General features: G+C 39.3%; 1 protein-coding gene across 1 annotated transcript in view; it reads right to left on the reverse strand.

The window, feature by feature from the left end:
- The window catches only part of doc2a (double C2-like domains, alpha), a 48,404-nt gene extending 31,243 nt beyond the window's left edge, over nt 1-17,161 (reverse strand). Inside the window, exons 1-3 of the mRNA XM_076080985.1 lie at nt 17,064-17,161; nt 6,549-6,881; nt 2,688-2,767 (exon numbers count right to left, since the gene is read on the reverse strand). Of these exons, the coding sequence (XP_075937100.1) occupies nt 2,688-2,767; nt 6,549-6,876 (408 nt within the window). The 5' untranslated portion in view covers nt 6,877-6,881; nt 17,064-17,161. The remainder of the gene's footprint in view (nt 1-2,687; nt 2,768-6,548; nt 6,882-17,063) is intronic.
- Nucleotides 17,162-18,574: the final 1,413 nt, after the last annotated feature.

Here is an 18,574-nt window from a genome sequence, read left to right on the forward strand (position 1 = left end):
ACGGTGAGATTTAAGAGCCAGCAGAGCTCCAGAGCAGGTGTTGAGCTCTGAGGATAACACACACACACACACACACACACACACACACACACACACACACACACATACACACACACACACACACACACACACACTGAGCTCAGGGACAGGTAGACCAGGTGTCTGCTGCAGCCGCTTGTCTCTTTACAGTCCTCAGTTACTATTTCTGACACTTTAAATCGTTCCCCGGTGCCGCAATTTGATCTGCGTTATGACCCTTCTGTTGCTTTGTCGTGGTGCAGAGACGTGTTCTGGTTCAAATAAAGCTGGATCGGTCTCAGGTTAGCTTTAAAATACTGACCGATTTCAAATATCATTTTTTTTTGTCAGACCACACGTAAGCACACAAACGTCATTCGTGTCCAGTGTGAAACCAAAAGTCAACGTTGACTTATTTGTCACGTAACTTCCGTACTTAAAGAGTAGCTAACTGAACCCCCAAACCACTAAGCTGAAAACTAATGTGTCTGTGTATTTATTACTGTTGTTGATGGATTCAGTTCCTAATCGTGACATTTTAGTAGTTGGATTCCTCATAATGTTTCATGAATATACATAACGACTGCCGTCTACTGGATAAAACCAGGATGTTTAAATGTTATTTTGCGGAGGGGAAGTCCCGTCCCCGGTTCACCACCATGGGACCTTTTTTCGGGAAATTTAGTCAACAGCAAGAGACAAATAATTAGTTGATCCTGTTTGCCATGTATTACACATATTATGTTTGTGAGTTTAAAAGATAATTTTACACGTCAAGAAGCATTTTGTTGTAAAACTGTCGAAGTATAAGACTGTGAAAGTACTTCTAGAAAGACTACACACTTAAAAGTGTTGTAAGTGTTGTCTCTCTCTGAAGCTACGATATCTGTATGTTTCGTACCGGCATGTTCTCACACCAACAACGAGGTCTCACTCGTTCTTTCTCTCCCCGGCTGATAAAAAGAGACGATGGATAAAACACATCAGCTAAGAAAACCTAATAATTGGAACATAGCTAAGTTAGCTAGCTAGATAACATTACATTTAGAACATAGTTAAGTTAGCTAGCTAGATAACATTACATTTAGAACATAGTTAAGTTAGCTAGCTAGATAACGTTACATTTAGAACATAGCTAAGTTAGCTAGCTAGATAACATTACATTTAGAACATAGTTAAGTTAGCTAGCTAGATAACATTACATTTAGAACATAGTTAAGTTAGCTAGCTAGATAACGTTACATTTAGAACATAGTTAAGTTAGCTAGCTAGATAACGTTACATTTAGAACATAGTTAAGTTAGCTAGCTAGATAACATTACATTTAGAACATAGTTAAGTTAGCTAGCTAGATAACATTACATGTAGAACATAGTTAAGTTAGCTAGCTAGATAACGTTACATTTAGAACATAGTTAAGTTAGCTAGCTAGATAACGTTACATTTAGAACATAGCTAAGTTAGCTAGCTAGATAACATTACATTTAGAACATAGTTAAGTTAGCTAGCTAGATAACGTTACATTTAGAACATAGCTAAGTTAGCTAGCTAGATAACATTACATTTAGAACATAGTTAAGTTAGCTAGCTAGATAACATTACATTTAGAACATAGTTAAGTTAGCTAGCTAGATAACGTTACATTTAGAACATAGTTAAGTTAGCTAGCTAGATAACGTTACATTTAGAACATAGTTAAGTTAGCTAGCTAGATAACATTACATTTAGAACATAGTTAAGTTAGCTAGCTAGATAACATTACATGTAGAACATAGTTAAGTTAGCTAGCTAGATAACATTACATTTAGAACATAGTTAAGTTAGCTAGCTAGATAACGTTACATTTAGAACATAGTTAAGTTAGCTAGCTAGATAACATTACATGTAGAACATAGTTAAGTTAGCTACCTAGATAACATTACATTCAGAACATAGTTAAGTTAGCTAGCTAGCTAGCTAGATAATGTTACATTTGGACGATAGTTGAGTTAGCTAGCAAACCAAGCTAACGTCAGTTTTCACACAACCTAATGATACTACGACAAATCTATGACATACTGAGACTTTCTTGACTTGCAAAATTATCTTTTGAATTGACAAACATCAGATGTGTAATTCATGGTCCAATTTGAAAGGGACCAAATAATTATTAGTCTTTTGCTGTTGGGTTAGTTAGGTCAATGTTGACTAATGTCAAAAGAAGGTCCTATTATTCACCACTTATTCACTTCCTGTTCCCTCGTCTGGAAGTCGATGTGTCTTTTGAGTGTGTTTTTGGTTAGATGTCTGAAATTGTGTGGTCGACACAAGCTGAGGAGATTTTGACATTTTGTTCTACGATATATTAATCAGTAAATACCACTTATTTAGAGTTTACAAGCTTTTATGTGGCGGTTTGCTCACAAGTGAGAATATACTTTTGCTCTGTTCTTCCTGGTTTGGGTTCTTTAGTTAAATGAAGATAAATCTTAATTCTACATTTGTTTCAGGCAGCTGATTGTGATTCCCACGTTGAAACAGAGATGATACAACAAAGAGCACTGAGCCTCTTGTGTCTGAATGGGAACAAATCTGTGCAGCCAGGTCCAAAAATCCACTTTGGAAAGCCTGAAAGCAGAGGAGTGGAGGCTGTTGGAGCAGCACATTAATGGCTTGGAGAGCGTCCTTACCTTCGCCCGGAGCACAGTGCAGTGCAGCTCACTGGAGCTCCGCTCATATCTCAGCTCAAACTCCAGCGTTCCCAGAGCAGCTGGGGGGGGGGGGGGTACACAGGAGAGACACCTGATTTACATCCATCGCATCAGTAGCATCAGAAAAAAAGTGACATTGTTGAAAATCAGTCAGAATAAATTGAAAAGCATGCAAGAGAACAGATAAATGTCTCAGCATGCATGCAGAGGATTGAAAATCCAATTTAGGGGAGCAGCAGCTGTCACATGAAGCTAAACACAACACATCACATGTCAACACGGAACATCCTCTTAGAAGGAGAGGAAACACATTCGTCAGGGCGTCTTACAGTTCATACAGCGTAGAAAGGTACAACACACACACACTCACACACCAAACACAACCTGGTGTTCTTCCAGTGCAGTTATATAAGACGATACAAACAGAATATGATTCACGGGGATTAGAACAAACATCTATTTTAGGCATCAGCTCTCATAAATACCAACAACCCACTGCTTACAAAACATATTGTATTTTCTCGCTATACTGTAAGCTGCTGTGTGTTCATCAACCTGGACTGTTTCCAAATCCTCTTCAGCTTCTGGAACTTCTGAAGTGACTGTTTCCATTTCATGTTGGCAAGTCTACGACACAAAACAACCTCAAAAAGAGACGGCCACTCAGGGACAAAGACACACAAACAATTACAAAGACAAGCAAAACAACTATTGAGAAACGCAAGAAGACTACAGTGACATGCAAAACCACAACAAAGACCACTGACCGCAAAGACCCTCAAAACAACTACAAAGACACATAAAACAAGTACATTCTCAAAAGGAAACGACCACTGAGGGACATAAAACCACCGCAAAGGCCATTGACCGCTAAGACACGCAAACAACTACAAAGACACATAAAACAAGTACAAAGAGACGGCCCCTAAGGGATGCACAACAAGATGCAAAACAAAATGACAGAGATGCAAAATGACAACAATAAGACAAATAAATGACAACAGAGAGACACAGTAACTACCGAGACACAGAAAATGATCCGAAAGACATGCGACCACAAAGAGACACAAGATGACTACAGATAGACAAATAACAACCACTAAGAGACAAAAAACAACCACAAAGAAATGCAAAAAAGGACGTAAAATAACTGCAGAGACAGAACAACCTCAGAGAGAGGACCACGGCTGTGTGGAGAACCTCAGAGAGAGGACCACGGCTGTGTGGAGAACCTCAGAGAGAGGTCCACGGCTGTGTGGAGAACCTCAGAGAGAGGTCCACGGCTGTGTGGAGAACCTCAGAGAGAGGACCACGGCTGTGTGGAGAACCTCAGAGAGAGGTCCACGGCTGTGTGGAGAACCTCAGAGAGAGGACCACGGCTGTGTGGAGAACCTCAGAGAGAGGTCCACGGCTGTGTGGAGAACCTCAGAGAGAGGTCCACGGCTGTGTGGAGAACCTCAGAGAGAGGTCCACGGCTGTGTGGAGAACCTCAGAGAGAGGACCACGGCTGTGTGGAGAACCTCAGAGAGAGGTCCACGGCTGTGTGGAGAACCTCAGAGAGAGGACCACGGCTGTGTGGAGTTGTTTTGTGTCTCTCTCAGTCTGGGGGTCAAGGTATGAAACACTTCTCTCTGCTTCCTCAACACAAAATGGAACTAAAAAGCTGTGGGTGCACTTTACATTTCTTTTCTCCAAATGTGAATGCTTGCGGTTCTGATTCCACCCACCTACACTGACTTCCAGCATCCCGGTGCAGAGACAACTGGCTGCTGCAAACATACAGCACCAACAAACGCAGCGCTTCAGCATCCTGAAGACGTCACTGCACAGTGGAAATGCTCTGCAGTGAGGAGACCTGAGCCTTTGAAGGAAATCTCAAACAAAAGGAATCAAGCTCTAATGAAAAACGTGTTCGTTTAACACAACAAAAGAAGCAGAATAACCACATAAGGACGCAGAATGTCTACACAAAGACACCAAACGACCACAAAGTAACATATAATGACTACAAAGAGACACGAAATCACCGCAAAGAGACTAAAAATTACCACAAAGATTCGGAAACAACCAAAGAGACAAACAAACGACCACAAAGAGAAACAAGATGACTACAAAGAGACAAAAAATAACCAAAGAGACAAAAACAGCCACAAAGGGACTCAACACGTGTTGTTAGTCATTGTGTTGTGTCTCTTTCCGTCTGGCGCTCTCGCTCTTCTATTGGAGGGGGGGGGGGGGGGTTTAGTTGCATGAGACAGGCTGTCACACTGTGATGAATCTCATTTTATTAGAAAACAAATAAAATCATCAGCCAGTGACTGCATAACACATCTGATGATGAATTCATGTTGAAATAGAAACCCACAATTATTCTGTGAGTGGGTCTGAAAGGCAGCTTGAAGACAGCAGCTCTGAGACCAGTCGTTCATCACAATGTGTTCTTATTTTACCTCTGAGGCTGATCTCCTCTCACAAAGCTCATATTTCATTCATTCAGCGAGATGATGCTGGAAAACCTGAAAGCCAATTCCAACACAATGATGTGTCTCGAAAGATCTTGTTTTATGTGCAGTCTGCTGCTCCATAAACTCTGTAAATGTCTGTGATCAGTCCAGATGTGGGAGCATAACGTGTTGCATTGTTAATGTTATTTTGACTTAAATACATGAATTATTCATAAGTTGTATCTCTGAACTGAACTCGGGGGTAAACGTGCTCAGATAAATTGGACTCTGGTGTTTTTGTTTATTGATCGCACTGCAGCATCTTTACATCCGCTCAGTCCTGCAGCAGGTTCTGATCAGACCAATAGGCCGACCGCACTGTCAGTGTCGTTTTTATTTGATAAGATTCTAAAGAGAATCAAAATGCATGACCATGAGTCTTCACATCCAATGTGCCTACAGCACAGCAGCAGAGCCAGCTTTAGTCCAACAGGCTTATTAAGTGCTGATCGGATCTTCAGACGACCGAGACGTAATGAACTCCGCTCAGCTGAGTTCATGAGAAAATGACCTTACTTCCCACTTCATTTATTACCCCAGTCAACGGCCAGAAGCTAAGATGTCGACAGCCAAAAAACAGAGATGGCGAAGGCTGAAAATTGAGAGGATAGGCCAAAAAAAAAAGATAGCAAGAGACGGAAAAAAAAGATGGTGACTGCCAAAAATCGAGATGACGGGCCAAAAAGAAGATGGCGATGGCCAAAAACCAAGATGGTGACGGCGAAACAAAAGATGGCAACCGCCAAAAATCAAGATGATGCTACCTACTGCATTATGGGTGGTAACCATGGACTGTATATAAGAACTAGACATTATCAACATGATGTCCCCCATTGGTTTGTAAGACTGCTGTTTTGGAGCCTCAACTTTGGAATTTTGGCTGTAGCCATCTTGTTTTCTGGCTGTCGCCATTTTGGTTTTTGGATGTCACCATCTTTGATTTTTGCTGTTGTGATTGGGATTTTTTGTCCGTTGACATCCTAGCTTTTGGCTTTTTACTTAGGTATTAAATCAAGTGAGAAGTAAGGTCATAGATTTATATACAAACATTCTTCTTTTTGCATCCACTGATGGACATTAGAGAGAATGCAGCTTTAAGGCACTTTAGCATTGGCTTCACTTGCCGCCTGGTGGAAACGTGCATAAATTAGCATTTTCATTTGCAGATTTTGAGGAAATTTGATAAAAATTTGTGCTACATTTAGATGGAAACACTAACCACTTTACCTGAAGTCTAGATGCAACATGCTGAGTCATGCAAAAAGCGTCTACAGGTGTGTAGAGGTGCACAGTAACACACACACACACACACACACATGCCAACAGCGAGGCTCACTGCAGTCGTCGCTGTCGGAGCTGTTGATCTCCACCGACGTCTCCACACTGCTGGTCAGAGACAAAGACCCGCCGCCACCGCCGTGCCGGCCGTGAGCCAGCAGAGGAGACAAGAGGTGAGCCCCGCCCATCCCGGGAGCCACGAAGCCGGGGCTGAGGGCCAGTGGGGAGGAGGCCGGGTTCGGGGACACGGGGCCGGGGGAGGTGGGGGACCGGCGGGGGAAGTAGGCGGAGATCTGTCGGATGGGTCTGATGGGGCCGGGGCAAACGTCAATGGCCATGTGTTCCTGGATGGAGATGCTGAGCTTCTTTCCTCTCCGCACCGTCATAGAGTCTGAAAGTGTTGACAAGAAGAAGAGAAAGATAAACCATCACTACGACACTTTAACATCTCCTCTCTGTCTCAGCTGGGAGTCATTAGTATGGACCGACTCGGCCGCTCGATGCCCGAGGTTAAAGGAAACACACCGACGGTTATTTTCATGTCTTCCTCACTGACACGATTCATCCTCTAGCTGCAGGTAACAGACAGCAGGTGTTTAACGAGGAGCATGAGAGGAGGAAATAAAGGCTGAACATGTTAGGGATGACTTTGAAAAAGCAGAGAGAAAATACTGAGGGAAGTAAAATAAACCCACCAGGCAGTTTCACGACCGCAGCTGTAAAAAGATCCAGAATGTGGATAGAACAGAAAAGATACAGGAGTCATAAACAGGACCAGAATCACCCAACAAGGTGTCCATATCTCAGCCACCAGGTCTCTGGAAGACATCGTATGTCCAACTTTATTTTGCTGTAGTTTGTCTCATTCATTTGAAGGTCAGTGATGCGTTAAATTTCATTCAAATATTAAATATTGGTGCTGTAATTTGTAGATAATGTGTGATGATGTGTGTGATCCATGTAATAATCAACAGGCCACAAGAACCCAGACGTTTCCTCCAGGAGACCGATGTTCGTTCCCCGTGTGAAACAAGAAGTCAGCGTTCATTTATTCGTCTCGTAATTTGCGTTCTTCAGTCACGACACTTCTGTAGTTATTTTAACCCAAACAATGATATTTCACAATCCTTTCTTAAACCTGACGAAGTATTTCACGATCTTTTATTCAGTCACATCTCCACTGAATGAATCCTTTACTAGAGAACATCTAACATTCTGCATCTAAAGTCACACTGAAGTAAAAATAAATATTACCAACAAAATGTACTGAAAGTATTAGCAGTATATTGTTCTTCAGTAAAATGAGAGGTTTTCTAAAGGGACTCTGCTGCTCTGAAACATTACCACTTTAGTCCACAGGGGGCGCCAGAATCAACACATAATGAAAATTCCTCGTAGTAGCTTTAAGCATATTTTGATGCTGATACTTTTGTACTTTTACTAAATTTTGAAGCAGGACTTTTACTCTACCAGGGTATTTCTACACTGTGGTATCAGTACTTGAAAAAGTGAGTGAGTCCTCGTCAGTTCAGACGTGTCGCCTGGTTTCTCTCCTGAACTCCTGCAGCCTCCATCGTGTTGAACACATCAAACATTGTGAGTTGAGCTGCTGACTGAAAGCTCTGCAGGGAGGCTGAGTCTCTCATCTCTGGAATAAAACAAGTGAGCCCAGCGAGTGGGTTGACCGAACTGTAAACTCTATTATGAGTGTTGATGCATGATTTCATTATTCTGCAGTTTGGAGGACTTGTTGGTTTCATATACTCTCCAGTAAAGCTTTGTGTTTATGTTCCAGTATTCCACCTTATTAAGGAGGAAATGTGCTGCGTCCTGCTGGATTCTTGCCCTCCGAGGCATCTGATGTGCTGCAGTGAGCAGAAGAAGACGAAGAGCTGATTCATGCAGTCCTGTGGTTTAAACAATTAACTGAATGACTTCTCTCTGCAGCTATGAGGCGCTTTAATCGACCCACGCTGGTGTTTGTCATGAAACAGCGTCGCAGGCGTTTTGTCGACAGTCGCTAATGAGAAACAAAATAGAACAAATCCGGTTTGAGCAATGGACCGAAACAAATTCATGATTCTGAGACAAACGTTTCATTGTTAGTCGTCTTAACAGGAGTTATAATTCTGCTCTGTTCTCACACATTAAAGCTCATTTCACGTTTGAACAAGTTCACATGAACTTCACATTATTTCACATTTATTAAGGCGGACTTCAAACTCCAATGTAAACAAATCTGAGTCTTTATAAAGAGCTGCAGGATGAGTCCTAAAACCAGGCATGAGTCAGCATTTTTTCACTTACTGTTCCGTCATTTAGATGTCAAAGTGTTTTCTGAAAGGAAGTATTTCACCATCTTTTCTTAAACCTATTTTACGATCTTTTCTTGAACCTAACTAAGTATTTTAAGATCTTTTCTTAAACCTAACTAAGTATTTTAAGATCTTTTCTTGAACCTAACTAAGTATTTTACGATCTTTTCTTGAACCTAACTAAGTATATTACGATCTTTACTTGAACCTAACTACGTATTTTACGATCTTTTCTTGAACCTAAGTAAGTATTTTAAGATCTTTTCTTGAACCTAACTAAGTATTTTAAGATCTTTTCTTGAACCTAAGTAAGTATTTTAAGATCTTTTCTTGAACCTAACTAAGTATTTTACGATCTTTTCTTGAACCTAACTAAGTATATTACGATCTTTACTTGAACCTAACTACGTATTTTACGATCTTTTCTTGAACCTAACTAAGTATTTTACGATCTTTTCTTAAACCTAAGTAAGTATTTTAAGATATTTTCTTAAACCTAACTAAGTATTTTAAGATCTTTTCTTGAACCTAACTAAGTATTTTAAGATCTTTTCTTAAACCTAACTAAGTATTTTAAGATCTTTTCTTGAACCTAACTAAGTATTTTAAGATCTTTTCTTCAACCTAACTAAGTATTTTACGATCTTTTCTTAAACCTAACTAAGTATTTTAAGATCTTTTCTTAAACCTAACTAAGTATTTTAAGATCTTTTCTTGAACCTAACTAAGTATTTTACGATCTTTTCTTGAACCTAACTAAGTATATTACGATCTTTACTTGAACCTAACTACGTATTTTACGATCTTTTCTTGAACCTAAGTAAGTATTTTAAGATCTTTTCTTGAACCTAACTAAGTATTTTAAGATCTTTTCTTGAACCTAAGTAAGTATTTTAAGATCTTTTCTTGAACCTAACTAAGTATTTTACGATCTTTTCTTGAACCTAACTAAGTATATTACGATCTTTACTTGAACCTAACTACGTATTTTACGATCTTTTCTTGAACCTAACTAAGTATTTTACGATCTTTTCTTAAACCTAAGTAAGTATTTTAAGATATTTTCTTAAACCTAACTAAGTATTTTAAGATCTTTTCTTGAACCTAACTAAGTATTTTAAGATCTTTTCTTAAACCTAACTAAGTATTTTAAGATCTTTTCTTGAACCTAACTAAGTATTTTAAGATCTTTTCTTCAACCTAACTAAGTATTTTACGATCTTTTCTTAAACCTAACTACGTATTTTACGATCTTTTCTTGAACCTAACTAAGTATTTTACGATCTTTTCTTAAACCTAAGTAAGTATTTTAAGATCTTTTCTTAAACCTAACTAAGTATTTTACGATCTTTTCTTGAACCTAACTAAGTATATTACGATCTTTACTTGAACCTAACTAAGTATTTTACGATCTTTTCTTGAACCTAAGTAAGTATTTTAAGATCTTTTCTTGAACCTAACTAAGTATTTTAAGATCTTTTCTTGAACCTAACTAAGTATTTTAAGATCTTTTCTTGAACCTAAGTAAGTATTTTACGATCTTTTCTTGAACCTAACTAAGTATTTTACGATCTTTTCCTAAACTTAACAAAGCAAAACTGTACGTACCTATTTTAAGCCCATCCATGATATTTTTCTAAACTTTTGTTTCATAATTTAATGTCGTCCCGAAAAAGAAGTCCTTCAAAGTGACACTTAAAAAAGCGACATTTCAAGTTGCTCAACAAGAAACCAATCGATTTCATTTCTACACTATTTGATGACATCGCAGTGATTCTGAGTCAGCATTTAAAAGTTGGGGTTTTGTCTCCAGCGAGAAACAAATCACAAGATATAAAGATTCTAGTAAAATGATTATAGATCAAGTTTATGTGACGTATTAAAATAATCATTTTACATTACTTTGTCATAGTTAGGAAATACTAAGTCATCATCCTGAATCATCAAGTATAATTATTATATACTTCATATATTCATTATTCTTTTGTCATAATTACCATTAATTAATTCATTAATATTTTTTTGCTAAAATGCTGTAACGTTACATTTTCCTGCTGGGATTAATAAAATATTCTATCTCTCTATAATTAAGATATTCTGTCCTATACGTTTGACTTTATTTTGACAGTTCTTTTTCATTGTTAATGAATTCATGGAGAGTCTCCAGCTGTATTCATGTTTAATTCAGGGGGAAGTCGGCGTTTATCGGCGGAAAACATTCTCCGTCTTAAAGAAGTGAACTCTGGCGTTTCGTCCAGCGACTGATATTCAGTCACAGTGGGATTACTGGTGAGACTCCGGTAAACTGAGGGGAGAGTATGCTAATGAGATGCTTCTCTCTCTGCTTCCTCCCCCTCTCTCCCCCTTTACTGTCCTATCTCACCTGCCAGTCTCTCTTTACTCTCATCTTTCATCCTCTCTGTGCTGCTTGTTGGTTTCTTTTTTTATGTCTCTTCTGTCTCCGTCTTCATGTTTCTCTCTCTGTGAAACACCTGACTGACAGGTGTGAGAGTGACGGGTGAGGAACGGGTGAGGAGAGGTGGTTTGTCATGTGAGCGCTTATTGATTATGACCTATAACTGATCCCACAAAGCACTCGTGCTGCTGTGGCATTTGTCTGCTTTTTCACAATCGTGTTGCAGCTAATTAGTATTTAAAAAAATCTATTTTATCCGTCAGTTAATGAATCAACATTTTTGTCTGTAAAATATGTGAAAGAAAATGTGTGTGTGTGTGTGTGTGCAGACTGTTCTATAATAGTTGTAGTTATAAACAACGAAAAATGAATGCGCTGTAATTCGTCGACATTTCCACGTAATCATGAACCACAAAGTATAAAGATCTTTAAAAGAGCAGTCTGTTGTCTCTCTAAAACAAGAAGTCAATGTTGATTTATTCCTCACGTAACTTATGTAACTACATCACTCCTTCTCAGTCCAAATATGGTTACTTCCTGTTCCCTGGTTGCAAAAATCCCCAAGATGGCGGAGAAATCAAGGCTTCAAATCATCCACAAACCGATCAGTGACGTCACGATGACTTCGTCCACTTCTGATAGACACTCTATGATTTTCTCCTCGCGGAAAACAGTTTTTCTACCAAACGTAGTCTCTACGTCGCTCCTCCTCTGTCCAAATATGGTCACTTCCTGTTCACTGGTTGCAAAAAACAAGATGGCGATGGCCAAAAGGCCGAACTGGAGGGTTCAAATCAGCATGAGTGCACACAACAATCGACCATGGGACAACCAAATCAGGTTATTTATTTGGTAAATAAATAAATATTAGAGTAAATAAATCTTTTATACGTTCGTTCATTCATAAAGGCCACGCCCATTTGTGCCTACTGATTTTGTAAATGACATTATATTTGATATTGCATCTGTGATGAATTAAATCCTGCTAAATGTAATGAGCTCATGAGTCTCACTTGTACGATTCATCTTCAATCATCTTATTAAACAGGAACCGAGGGTTTTTCTCCAGGAATCTGAGTCCCTTTGAGGTTTTTTTCCTTTTAGTTTATTAGATAAAGAACTTCATGAATAAAGATAATTATGGCTTCTCCCAGCATGCACTGGGAGCACCTCAGTGGTAGACTGACTTGTTTATTTATCCACAGTGATGGTCGACTCTTCGGCTGATAATCCGATAATCTACCTCTCAGACAAACAAGTTAATTCACTTCTGTTTCTGTGGGATTTAAGAAAAACCCTCCTCGTTATAATTTAAACCCTCAAACAGCTGAGGATCAATACTGAGGCTGTTTGAGGAAGAGAGTGATGATGTTCACCAATCAATGAACAAACTCTGTGACTGCTTGAATAGAACTAAATAAGTTAACATCTAGAGCTGGAATGTCGCTAAATACTATATTCACACAAGTACTGCTGGCTACTTTTAATGTTGAAGTACTTGTACTTTATGTGAGGCAAATGCTGTAAATATACTGCAATATTTGTTTAACAGTTATTTACCGTAGATACCATATACCTGTTGTATTGTTTACTCATTTATTTTATCTCCTTTGTAAAGTGTCTTTGAGTTTTTTAAAAAGCACTCATTAAATAAAATGTATTATCTTAATATAAACATGAAGACGAGTTCATGTTCTACAGTTATCTTAAAATAAGAATTCACCAGAAATTTATTCAAGGCATAAAATTTACATGAAATATGAAAATGTCAAACAAATTAACACATTAAATGTATTTTTTATGTTTTATGAATTTCACTGTTAACTACCGGTTACTTTACATATTGAAGTATTACTGATAAACGGTAAAGCAGTGAACATCATCTAAATTAGCGTACAAACCTCACTTCAACAGTTATTTCCAGCTAACGCTAATGCAGCTAGCGTTCATATTATCTAAACATTATTGATTAGCTCACTGTGGGGAACTACTGCTAACGGGAGTTTCTATTGATAAAGAACGGTAAAGAAACGTAAATAAAGGACCTGTGATATTTCTTCAACCTGTTGTTATATCGGATCAATTCATCTGAAACTGAAATGACACTAAAGACACCTGGACAGTGTTGATAAACAATTCAAAATGTTATTCAGTAAAATCTCAATCAAAAAATCACCGTCAATGAAAACCGCGTTTCTCCTATTTGGTGTTTTTATATTTTCTTCAGATAAACTTTAGGATTTCATGGATATTTTGTGTTTTTGTACAATAATCCTAAATATTACGCTAAAAAATGTGAAATAAAAGCTCCACAGTGAAGCTATTAATTGGATTAAGATGAAACGTTAAAGTACTCGTTAAACAGAGTGATACGATGTTTTTGGATTATTATAATGAATGCAGATGATTTTAACTCCCCCCTAGTGGTGGGTTATAGTATAACAGGTCGACTCAAGATTTAGAAATAAACATCTATATATATATTCTGATATAATTCATTTTGTAATGCAGCATTCTGAGAAATAAAACCTGCTACAAATAATTGTACCTCAACAACTAAATAACTAGATAACTAGTACAAGTATAACTACAATGTAGTTATACTTCTACTTTACTTGAGTATTTTCTGCTACTTTCGACTTCTCCACTACATCTCATGTATTAATATTATACTTTTTACTGCTCTACATTTTTTATCTTGCCTCCTAAAGTTACTTTATACATAAATAAAAACATAAATACTATGCAGTACTATAATAGTAATTTGCAGTAGTACACAGAGTATTAAAAACTGGCTCCACGTTGATGAAGTACATCAATTATCTTTCATGTATTCATATTAATAAACTTCTTAGCCCTATTTTTAGGCCTCTGCTCGAAAATTGCATACCCATACTAAAAAGAGTGTATTTCTGCAACTACAAGGTCTATTTTAATAATTTTGATGTTATAATAAAGGTAACACTTGTGAGATTTGTTCAGATGTGTATATATCAGTGTATATTTTACTGGTTAATAGTAAATGAAGATGGCACACAGCTCAAATTGAAAAGTTTCAGGTTTGCCTGAACAAAAAACATTTTATTGTTATTATATTGTTATTTTATTGCAGCTGCAGGTCTAAACATCTCCCAAATCATAGCACAACATGTGAACAGTCTCTCTGCAAAGTTTGACTTTGATAAAGTGAAGCAGAACAAAGTTAGAGAGGTTTTAGTACAGAGAGGTCAGGCGAGGTCACCCAAATTGTAATTTTGGAACCAGCTGTTCCATTTTAATTTTATATACTATATAACTATATAATTCACTTGTTTTATCACTAATAGTGTTCAATACATCAGAATACAGCAGTTTCATTCAGCGGCTTCATTTTGAGAGCCTGAATCCTCTGTGAGCCTGTTTGTGTCTGTGATCCATGGAGCTGTCTCGTCTGACTGCAGTTGCTCTGTGTCTATGGGGACCTTACTCAGCAGCCCATTGGTCGATTTCAGTGAATGAACCCTCCTTCGACGCGTAGAGCCTATAGAATTGAGCTGGGACAGCGTGGGAAAGATTGACAGAATCGTTAGCCAGTCAGAATCAAAACCGCGCCGTCCCTCGCAAAGAGTAAAATCCGATACGCCGAAAGTCAAATCCCTTCCCCCAGCTCCCCCCAGCTCCCCCGGGTCACATTCCACCCGTCTTCACGGAAAAGGAATTATGACAAACAGGACATCCGTTGAACAGATTTTGAGGAGGAACAGCCGGCAATTTATCCGTTCTCTACACGAAAACAACGATGAGGTGAAGTGCGTTCTGATAATTATCGATAAAGCGGTTTGTGGTTCTGGTGCTTGTTGGCTGATATCTCTGTAATGGTTTCACGGAGAGAAATATGGAAGATATCTCTGGAATCTGTGTCGAATTCTCTTGCTTTCTGATACCTCGGTTGTCCGTGTTAGCTTTCAGCTTTGTCTTGGTTTGTCCGGAGTGCGTAGCCGGTGGACTCAAGGCGAAAAACACGTGATATTGTGGTAATTCTTTTAGTTGCTTATATTAGTTGTAGAAATGGCTTGCAGGATGTTGTAGCCCAGGCTTTGTTCTTTAACTGGGTATATAACACGTGTCATTATATTTCGTTCCTGAAAAGTGCATTCTACGACACGCTGTACGCTAAACTTTCTCGATGGAACGCCAAATGGTCCGCGGTCGGGTTAAAGAAACAGAAGAATATAATATCGTATAATAATAATAAAAAACTGTGAAAGGAGCCGTTAGGAGTACTTCTTATACTTTAAGTACATTTTGATGATAATACTTTTATTTTCTTCTTTTACTTCAGTTAATGATCTGAGAACTTGTTCCACTTTTGTCCAAAGTGACTTAAAACTGTTGCATTCAAACCCAACAATGAAACAATAAATGAACGTCATTAAAACAGGAATAAACTATTCAAAGTCTCTTTTTGTTTTTGTCTGTTTTCATTCATTTTTCATGATAATTAAATAGAATAAAATACAGATTCCACACCGAAGTGGATTATATCTCAGAAATGTAAAGAATTAAAAGTAAAAGAAGAACAACGAGTCAAAACTTTCACACGAATATCGCAGTCAGAAAGAACAAAAGATGATGGAAAAGAAGACCAGCAAGAGACCAGAAAGAGACCAGCAAGAGACCAGAAAGAGACCAGCAAGAGACCAGCAAGAGACCAGAAAGAGACCAGCAAGAGACCAGCAAGAGACCAGAAAGAGACCAGAAAGAGACCAACAAGAGACCAGCAAGAGACCAGAAAGAGACCAGAAAGAGACCAGAAAGAGACCAGCAAGAGACCAGAAAGAGACCAGCAAGAGACCAGCAAGAGACCAGAAAGAGACCAGAAAGAGACCAACAAGAGACCAGCAAGAGACCAGAAAGAGACCAGCAAGAGACCAGAAAGAGACCAGCAAGAGACCAGAAAGAGACCAGAAAGAGACCAGCAAGAGACCAGAAAGAGACCAGAAAGAGACCAGCAAGAGACCAGCAAGAGACCAGAAAGAGACCAGAAAGAGACCAACAAGAGACCAGCAAGAGACCAGAAAGAGACCAGCAAGAGACCAGAAAGAGACCAGAAAGAGACCAGCAAGAGACCAGAAAGAGACCAGCAAGAGACCAGCAAGAGACCAGCAAGAGACCAGAAAGAGACCAGAAAGAGACCAGCAAGAGACCAGCAAGAGACCAGAAAGAGACCAGCAAGAGACCAGCAAGAGACCAGTAAGAGACCAGAAAGAGACCAGAAAGAGACCAGAAAGAGACCAGAAAGAGACCAGCAAGAGACCAGTAAGAGACCAGAAAGAGACCAGCAAGAGACCAGAAAGAGACCAGCAAGAGACCAGAAAGAGACCAGCAAGAGACCAGAAAGAGACCAGTAAGAGACCAGAAAGAGACCAGAAAGAGACCAGCAAGAGACCAGAAAGAGACCAGAAAGAGACCAGCAAGAGACCAGAAAGAGACCAGCAAGAGACCAGAAAGAGACCAGAAAGAGACCAGCAAGAGACCAGTAAGAGACCAGAAAGAGACCAGAAAGAGACCAGCAAGAGACCAGAAAGAGACCAGCAAGAGACCAGCAAGAGACCAGCAAGAGACCAGTAAGAGACCAGAAAGAGACCAGAAAGAGACCAGTAATAGACCAGAAAGAGACCAGAAGCCTCCAGTATCAGAGAGAATAGAAACCAGTCCTACCTTTGATTGTGTGAGTGGAGCAGATTCCTGCACAAACAGGTGGATGAACATGAGGGTCCGTACTAACAGGTGGAGAGCGAGGGAGGCAGAGCATGGAGCTGAGGGGGGAGAGAGAGAGAGGGGGGGGGGGGGGGAGACCTACCTCTGATCTGGACTATTAACCCTTCCTCTCCTTCTTCCTCGTTCCCTTCTGTGTTTAATATCCTCCTCGCTGAGCGTCACATTCATCTGAGGTGTCAACACGCTGAAGCTCGTCCTTTAATCACGATACACATGTATTAGATTAACTCCCCCCTCTCCCCCCTCCCTCTCTCTCTCTTCCTCTTCCTCTCCGGCTGCAGCTTGGAGGGAAAGACGGTGGGGGGGGGGGGGGAGATAAAATAATGTGCCAACAGCAGCATCTGTCTCCCTCTTCTTCTCTGTATAATTTGTGGTTAATGACGCCTAATGATACACAACCAACACACACACACACACACACACACACACACACTCCTCCTCCCCTCCAGGAAAAGGGTGGAGAAGATCTGGACCTCCATTCCTTCTCTCACCCCCTCATTTTCTCCCCTCCTTCATCCCTCCACCTTCTTCATCTTCTTCTTCTTCTTCTGCTCCCGTAGGTCAGAACACAAAGGTGTCCCCTCCATCCTTCCTCCATCCTTCCTCCATCCTTCCTCCTCCTCCTCCTCTTCTCCTCTCATCCTCCCACACACTCTCTCCTCTCTCTCTCTCATGCATGACATGATTTTGTTGTATTTCTGTGGTTGTGGAGTGAAACATGATATAAAAACACTGCTGGCCGGTTCAGAGCTGCTGGTTTCTGGTTGTTTGTTGTTGTTTTAACTCAGATGAGTCCGAACCAAAAGCTGTCATTTTACAGAATATTACTCTTTTATTTTTTACAGATTTTTTCTGTTTTTTGGTTTTAAAGAAAAGACCAAGTCTGTACGGCTTTCAGTTCTTCTTCTTCTTCTTCTTCTTCTTCTAATTTCAAACTGGAAGTGCAGACTTTCATGATCTTTGTATGTGTTAGCAATCTTCTGTCTAGAAGAAGGAGGAGGAGGAGGAGGAGGAGAACAACAACAACAAGAGGAATAAGAACTAGAACAAGAACCCCAAGAAGAGAAAGAAGGACAAGAGGAAGATGAAGAACAAGACGAAGAAAAAAGATGAAGAATAAAAAACACCCAAGAAGAGAAAGAAGAACAACAACAACAAGAGGAAGAAGAAGAACTTAAACATAATAAATAGTCATCATGTCTTTATTCTGCTGCTCTCTGATGGAAACATGATTTAATTAGAATCCTGATGAAAAGTGAGACAGTGAAGGATGATGGTTAAGAAGAAGAAGAAGAAGAAGAAGAAGAGGAAGAAGAAGAGGAAGGCGGTGAATTATCTGGCTCTGTTTGTCGACCGCTCTTCATCCTCTTAATTATTGATGATGACGAGTCTGATAATTGAAAACGCTCAGAGAATCTCTCATGTATTATGCAGATGGGGCGTTATTAACCTTAATGGCCTTAATTAATGAGACAATAACTCTTCAGGTCTAATTTCATTTGACTCTGATCCTCCACCCTCCTCCTCTTCCTCCTCTCACCTCTTCATCATCGCACTGTTAACCCTTCATCACACACTGCAGTATTAGATTCA

The sequence above is a fragment of the Anarhichas minor genome, unplaced genomic scaffold (genome assembly GCF_050575085.1).
Source record: "Anarhichas minor isolate MPS153535 unplaced genomic scaffold, ASM5057508v1 ptg000077l, whole genome shotgun sequence".
NCBI lineage: Eukaryota > Metazoa > Chordata > Actinopteri > Perciformes > Anarhichadidae > Anarhichas > Anarhichas minor.